The 7,864-nt window shown below is 31.6% G+C and overlaps 1 protein-coding gene across 1 annotated transcript; it reads left to right on the forward strand.

The window, feature by feature from the left end:
• Window positions 1-513: 513 nt before the first annotated feature.
• Window positions 514-2,845, forward strand: LOC133317992 (pectate lyase-like). Its single transcript, XM_061519915.1, has 4 exons — window positions 514-551; window positions 824-1,060; window positions 1,356-2,031; window positions 2,378-2,845. The coding sequence occupies exons 1-4, from the start codon at window positions 514-516 to the stop codon at window positions 2,843-2,845; spliced, it is 1,419 nt and encodes a 472-aa protein (XP_061375899.1).
• Window positions 2,846-7,864: the final 5,019 nt, after the last annotated feature.

A 7,864-nucleotide genomic window follows, 5' to 3' on the forward strand; every position in this document is an offset into this window, starting at 1 on the left:
AGTGTTCCAGCTCCAGAACCTTGGTTCTATACGGGTTCCAATCATACCATTTGAAATCTTGATCTGGTCCCAATTCTATGTTTAGCATTTGAGTCATGATTATTCTAAAAATAAACCAATGAGAGAGTTTTTTGGGGCAGAAAGTAACAGACGAGAAGGAGACAAAGAAGTACTTTCACCATGTTATAATTAGATTTAGAACAAATTGATATATGTATATAGAAATACAACTCTATTCTATATTATCATATTATACCATTTTTGAAATGCAGCTAAAACAAGATCCACCCTTGAAATGCACGTTTATCCATATATAACGCCGACTTTTAGGAACGGCCAAACTTAGCAAATTTGAAAAATTGCTATTCACTTGGACAAAATTGAAGCAAATAATGTAGTCACGAGTTAATAGTGGTCGATGATGAGAAGGTCCTGGCTAAGTAAACGGATTAGCAGTCATTGTTTTTTTAAGCCAATTTTCTAGTTTAGACACGTGAGATCCTTTTCTTAACCATGTCCAATGTAACAGAAACACCTGACGAAACAGAACGGTTGACCGCACTTTTCGCTCCTAAATATTAGAACTACATTCTTGACATCTTCAAGGTTTGCCATCACTATATAAGCTCTGCTTATCCTAATAACTTACTCGAAGCACTACTATGCGGGAGTGCCAATAGTACTTGGTTTTTATTGGTATTGGCTTGCTAAGGTCTTTTCCTTGTGCATTCATTCTCAATCAGCACAAAGACCTTGGCTCACCTTGCCTTTGAAAACCAAGAAAAAAAAATAAATAAAGTTTTAGAATCCCAAGAAAAACCAGCAAAAACTCCAACAACAAAAAAGGACATATAGGCATTGGAAAAATAATGGCAGGAAGTAAGGTTATCTTTGTCATCTTGGCTACTTTTGCCATTACCATTCCATGCCTTGAGGCTGGCATTGCTGTTTTTGACGATTTTCTCAAAAAGCAAGCCGACATTGCCCACGAAATTGCTTTGAAGTCCTACATACCCAACCCTGAAAACATTACATTCGAGCTCAATATGCATGTTCATAGGTATTATTAACCATTATTCTCTTGTGACGCTTTTTTAATTTATCTCTTTCTTTACATGCTCAAATGTGAAATATTTATATGAGAAGATTAATTCTCAATATTAATATAGTTTTAGCATAGTTTCAAATTAATATCATATTTATTAATCAGTATCATTTTATATTAATTATGTAAGTTACACTTTTTATAACTATGGTCTGATTTATTAGATATATGAATGAGGTGATAGATGTAAATAAATAAATTACTAAAATTGAATATAGGATTTTTTATTCTCACAAATACTTTGATGCAGGGCTTTGGAGGAGTTGGATTTGGAGGAGGAAGAGATCAACGGTACAAGGAGGGAACTAAAGGAGAAATACACTGGACCATGCTTAGCCACGAACCCAATTGACCGTTGCTGGAGGTGCAACAAAGACTGGGCAAAAGATCGCCAAAAGTTAGCCAAATGCGGGAAGGGATTCGGAAGAAAGGCAGTAGGAGGACTCGGCGGCAAGATCTACGTCGTCACCGACGAATCCGACGAGGACATGGTTAACCCTAAACCTGGTACTCTAAGGTTTGCTGTCGTCCAAAAGGGACCACTGTGGATCACATTTGCACGTAGCATGATCATCAGATTGAAGCAGGAGTTGCTGGTTTCGTCAGACAAGACCATCGATGGCCGTGGAGCCAATGTGCAAATTAGGGATGGTGGTGGAATTACCATGCAGTTTGTTAACAACGTCATCATCCATGGTATTCGCGTCAAAAATATCCAGGCGAAGGAAGGTGGTATGATTAGGGACTCTTGGAACCACTATGGACAAAGAACAAGGAGTGATGGAGATGCCATCTCCGTTTTTGGTTCCTCAAACATTTGGATTGATCATATTTCCTTGTCCGAAGCTGCTGATGGTCTTATTGACGTTATCCAGGGTTCTACCGCTATCACCATCTCAAATTGCCACATGACCAAGCACAACGATGTAATTAATTAATTTTATTCTATTATATTCTTCCTTTCACTATTTTTTTGTTTTAATTCCTTATTAATTGGTTAGATTTAAATGTTTAGGGATTAATGTCTGTTGCTGCAGATGAAAAAAGTTACAAGAAACATATTTACACTAGGACACGGAGTCTGATCCTGGAATAAAAAAAATTCCAGGCTACAGATTCGGATCCTGATAGAAATAAGTGTTGCTACAAATTTTTTTATCAGCAACAACAGCAGAGCTATTAAAGATTTAATTTATATAATATTACTTTGCTATATATATGCTTAATTATAATTTGGAAAATATGTACACTACTAATATGGGGTTGTTGCAGGTGATGCTGTTTGGAGCTAGTGACTCCTACTCCGGTGACAAGATAATGCAGATTACAGTGGCATTCAACCATTTTGGACAGGGACTGATCCAGAGAATGCCAAGATGCAGATGGGGTTTCTTCCATGTTTTGAACAATGATTACACTCACTGGCTTATGTATGCAATTGGTGGAAGCTCAGGACCAACCATTCTTAGCCAGGGAAATCGTTTCATTGCACCTAACAACGATGCTGCTAAGGAGATAACACACAGAGATTATGCAACACCAGAAGTGTGGTCCCAATGGCAATGGAGATCAGAGAATGACTTGTTCATGAACGGTGCAAAGTTTGTTCAAGCTGGGGCACCTCTTGGTAAATTGCCATTTAACAAAGGATACCTAATGAAACCAAGAGAAGGATCACAAGCTGCTAGGCTTACACGGTTTTCTGGGGCTCTTGCTTGCACTGTGGGCAGGCCTTGCTAGTGAACAACCAAAAATAAAATAAAATTAAAAAGAGAACATAGGAACATCCTCTAGGATTCACTTGCACTTCTGCTTTACAGGATGTCTTCAACAGTGTTAATGCAACAAATTTTGTGTTGGATTAAAATGTTTAGAGGGAAAAATTTGTAGGGGATGAAATTGTGGCGTTGAGGGAAGTTGTTGCTTGGGGTTAATTAAGATGACAAGAAATAAGATTGGAAAGATCCAAATCCCGATTTGATAAATCTTTTCTTTTCTTTTTTGTTGTTTTTCTTTATATATTTGTACTTCTTTTCCATGTAATTTACATTCATTGATTCATTGATTCATTTGATATAGTCCGCTTCCTTATTTCGCTCTTTTTTTAGTTTGAAAATTTATTTATTTTAAATAAAATGGAATATTCACTATTCATCATTGAATCATTGGATTATTCCCTTGACAAATATAAGATAATATAATCTCAACATAATTAATCACCTATTATCTTTATACATAACAGAATATATTGTGTTATTTCATAAAAGCTACAAATATAATGTAACTACTGTTATACACACAAATAGTCTCACGCTAGTCGTATTTGTTTAGATTAATTGATATATCAGCAGTGAAAATAAAATAATAATACAGGCACTCTTAAATTTTTAGTATTTTGCATAACAATTTCAAATAATATTATCAACGGTCTTAGCAAATTTGTATAGATTTCAGTGAAAACGATATTTTGATTCTAAAATTATTAATTTTAAGATAGTTAAAGATTTAAAAAATGACAGTTGAAAGTTGAAACAGATAATTAAGAACTACTTTTGATTTAATCGTTTTTCATTTGATAATTATTTTGTAATTAATTGTAGAAATATGAGTTAATATTGACTAAATAATTATGAAGATAGTTTTTAGGAAATTTACAATAACAAGAACAAATGCAGCAAATTCTACTATGATATTTACTATCTACAAGCAAGCACTACGAGAAAATGTTGGACGTTGCTTTGGATCACAAAAATATACTGCTTTGGATCACAAATGTTAAGATCAGAATTATAAATGGACATTCCGTTGCAAAAAAGTAGATACATTTACTTTTCTGTTTTTTTTTTTTTTCAGTTCTACTTTTTTACAGATATATTTAATTAATTCCCTGAAAAAAAATAAAAATATATATATATATATATATATATATATATATATATATATATATATATATATATAGAGGTAGGATCCTTTGACACCAGTGTCAAATTTCAAATTTGACACCTCATCTGAAAAGTCGTTAGATCAAAAAAGATCAATGACTTTGATTTGTAAGCATGTAATACCATTGATCTTTTTTGATCTAACGGCTCTCAGATGAGGTGTCAAATTTGAAATTTGACACTGGTGTCAAAGGATCCTATCTCATATATATATATATATATAATTTAAACAAAATATTCATTAAAATTATATCGGTTAATTGCTTCGTTTCCAACATTGGACAACCTGTTTTGCCACATGTAAATTGGACAATCCCAAATGGAGTCTCACATCAAAATATAAGCTACCAGATGAAAATTATTATTATTTTTCTTAAAAATAATTCCACTCTCATTTTTAGGAAGGATGTTATTAATTTTTTTTTAATTATTTATAATCAAATCAATGGTAATGATATATTAGAAAAAAAAATATTAAGACAAAGAATAAGAAAATAATAAGTATTGATTAAGTTTCTTTGTCTACGAATGATTGTGATTATCTCATCATATTATAAATAACATAAAAGAGCATTTATTATGTCTCTGTTGAGATATATAGTCCTACATTGATTGTGTGGGTAACTAATGTTGTCTTTATAAGGCCTTGGGCACTCCCACCCTTTGAGCTAGCTTTTGGGATGGTGTATCCCAAGGTTCTTTACATAGTATCAGAGCTTGAGTGATTATAAGGTCACAAGTTCGATTCTCACGGCCCCCACTTTCAAGTAGAATTAAAACAAAAAGCACAAAAAGATAAACCAAAAATTGGATCTGTGCAATTCCATACTTCTAGCCCAAAATGACTCTTATGTGAGGGGGCGTGTTGAGATATATAATCTCACATTGATTGTGTGAGCAACTAATATAACCTTTTGTGATGGTGTATCCTAAGGTTCTTTACAGTTTCATTTCCTTTCTTGCACACCTACAAGTCCCTTGTGTAAGTACTAGCTTTCCACAACTTGATTAAGTTAAATATGACAAACAGCTACACGATAAGTTAAACAATAAAGAAAAAGTAAGTTCAAATAAATATTGCATTTACTTGAGGGATTGATCATTAACAAAGGTTAAGAAATTGAAAACGAACCAAAAAAAAGTTCAACCTCGGATCTACATGTATTACAAAGGATGTTTCTTTTCTTCATTTGCAATTATTTCATTTCTTTTAAGCTTCAATATTTATTTTTCACTGACCCACAAAATATTTATTCGCTAGTACAAAGTTATGAAAAAAATTTATCTGATTGTCTGGGAATGATTGCTTACAAAAAAAAAATTGAAAGTTACGAAAAATATTTATTACAAATTTTTTTTCTTATCACTTTTATGACCTGCTTATACTCAATGCTTATCACTTTTACAGAGTAAAGAAAGAGAATTTTTTTTTGTCAACTATTGATTTAGAATTGATCTAATAGTAATCAAATAAATAATAAGAGTGATAAGCCTAAATTAATTGTACATATAACCGTCTTTTATTTTATTTTATTATGAATTTGATTTATTTTTGTGTGTTAGATTTGGTTGTGATAATCTTTCCAAACAAAAGTATAAAAAAAAATAAAAAATGCAAAGATGCAATGTAATATTCAGCAGACATGTCACCCATTGAACCCTTCAAAAGACAATTTCTTCTATATATGCAAAAAGTCCACTGACTGTTATTGAAGGGTAAGTAATGAAACTTCAGTAAATAATCTTAAATAACATTAACCACAGTAACAGTGTTCCTTAGAATACCTCTGGAGACTTTCCTAATTTTATGTTCAAGATTAATTTACCCAACTTAATCCAATCCCAACTTATTCTATGTCCTTCTATTGCAAGCATACAAAATATTTCTGTTATCTTAAAAACGTGGGCATTTTAACCATTTTGCTCCTAATTAATTATTTAATAACTATTTTGTCCCTGATTGGAAACTATCTATTAATCTGCCCATCTTTAATCGACTAAGCCAAAAATTTAATCGACTAAATGATCGAATGAAGATTTAGTCGATTAAATCTTCAATTTAATCGACTAAATCTACCTCTTTATCAGAAGAACAACCTTGTGTATGGGAGATTTAGTCGATTAAATAGGGATATTTAATCGACTAAATCTTCATTCGATCATTTAGTCGATTAAATTTTTGGCTTAGTCGATTAAAGAGGGACAGATTGGTAGATAGTTTCTAATCAGGGGCAAAATGGTTATTAAATAATTAATTAGGGGCAAAATGGTTAAAAAGCCTAAAAACCTTCAGTTTTCTGTTGAGGTCTATCTTGTAGAGGTACTCCAATTGGATCAGTGATCGATTTCTAGGTTTCGCCGTAAACCTAATTGGTTACTTCCAATTACGTAAATCAATAGTTCAAACCGCACTCAAAGGTAGGGCATTTCCCATTTTTATAGGAACTTCTGTACCAGAAACAATGGTATCTCCAGGCGAAACATAATCAACTTGAATTCGGGACAGCTATTTGAAATCTTAGCGAAAGACTGGATTTATTATCTCATGTTTGCTTTTCGTGAAAAAATACCAATTGAAGTGGACAACTTTTATTTATATAAAACTCGAAATATCTCAGCTAGTTGAATGTCTGCACTCTAAATGAAGAAGACGTTAAATCTTAAATTAATAGTATACTTCACCAATCACTCCCAAAAAGAAAAGTATCATGCTACTTTGTAACTTTTTTACACGAATTTATAATTTTTTATGAGTTTATTTTTTCTGTAGTTATTGTAGACAAGTTATCTGCAGTAAGTCCAATACGATATCGTTTTGAGGCTGAAATCATGATATTTTTGTAATTTTAATTTATTTCAGAGTTATAATAGTCTTTATATTTATAAATTTTTAAGATTTCAATACCAAAACGACGTTGTTTTGGAAAAAATGCAGATAACTTATCTGCAGTAACTACAGAAATATTTTTCCCATTTTTTATTTATAACTTCATAATCTTCTTTTATAAATTTGTATACATATAATTTTTTATAATCCTAAACCTTAACTTAGAAATTCATATAAAAATACAAACTTACAAAGATAATATGATTTTTTTCTTTTAAAGAAATATCTAAATCAACACTCCTAAATTAATAATACATACAGCTAGTTACAGGTTGATTTAACATGCGGGCTTTCTTCCACTAAGCTACACGGATTAGAGTCAGCAGTCTTTCCGGTCTGAATTGGATTGGTTTTGAAAGCAAAAATCATCTGATCCAATTCTTTCGGTTTGATCATGTAATTATTCATTCGATTTGGATTTTTTTCAAATCTGAACCGATCCAATCCAATTTTTTTCGGTTTGGATTGGATCGATTTTCAGTTTTTTGAAAATCTTAAAATTTGTTTCATGATTATTGTGCAAATAACATCTTTTGTACATATTGGCTTTGTAAAAAAAAAAAATTGAAATACAAAAACATCATTAAACGATAATATAGTTTTTTTTTTTGGTAATGAGATATGAAGCTCTACACAGATAAAATTTTGTTGATGATATGTGACTAAATTTTTTCTTAGGTTTAGTTGATGGATTAATGAATCTGAGGTTTAGAAATTTTTGGGCTATAATTAGGAAAAGACCCAAGTAGGTAGAGGAAAATTAATATATTGGATCGGTTTTCATCCACCAATCCGAAATCTGATCCAATCCAATTAAAATTTGTGGTTTTTTTTTTGTTTTTGATTTTTCAATTTTTGATTTATTCAGTTATCAATTTTTTATTCGGTCATTGCAGTTTTTATCGATTTGGATCGAACATGTAACGTCTG

The sequence above is a fragment of the Gastrolobium bilobum genome, unplaced genomic scaffold (assembly GCF_033153095.1).
Source record: "Gastrolobium bilobum isolate Gb01-03AN ecotype WA unplaced genomic scaffold, APGP_CSIRO_Gbil_v1 utg26319, whole genome shotgun sequence".
Taxonomy (NCBI): domain Eukaryota; kingdom Viridiplantae; phylum Streptophyta; class Magnoliopsida; order Fabales; family Fabaceae; genus Gastrolobium; species Gastrolobium bilobum.

Bases quoted from the DNA above. Each gene is read 5' to 3' on its own strand.
- LOC133317992 (XM_061519915.1), top strand. From the start codon at position 514: ATGTCCAATGTAACAGAAACACCTGACGAAACAGAACG. The intron at 552-823 runs GTTGACCGCACT...AAGAAAAACCAG, and splicing joins ACACCTGACGAAACAGAACG to CAAAAACTCCAACAACAAAA. The intron at 2,032-2,377 runs GTAATTAATTAA...GGGTTGTTGCAG, and splicing joins ACATGACCAAGCACAACGAT to GTGATGCTGTTTGGAGCTAG.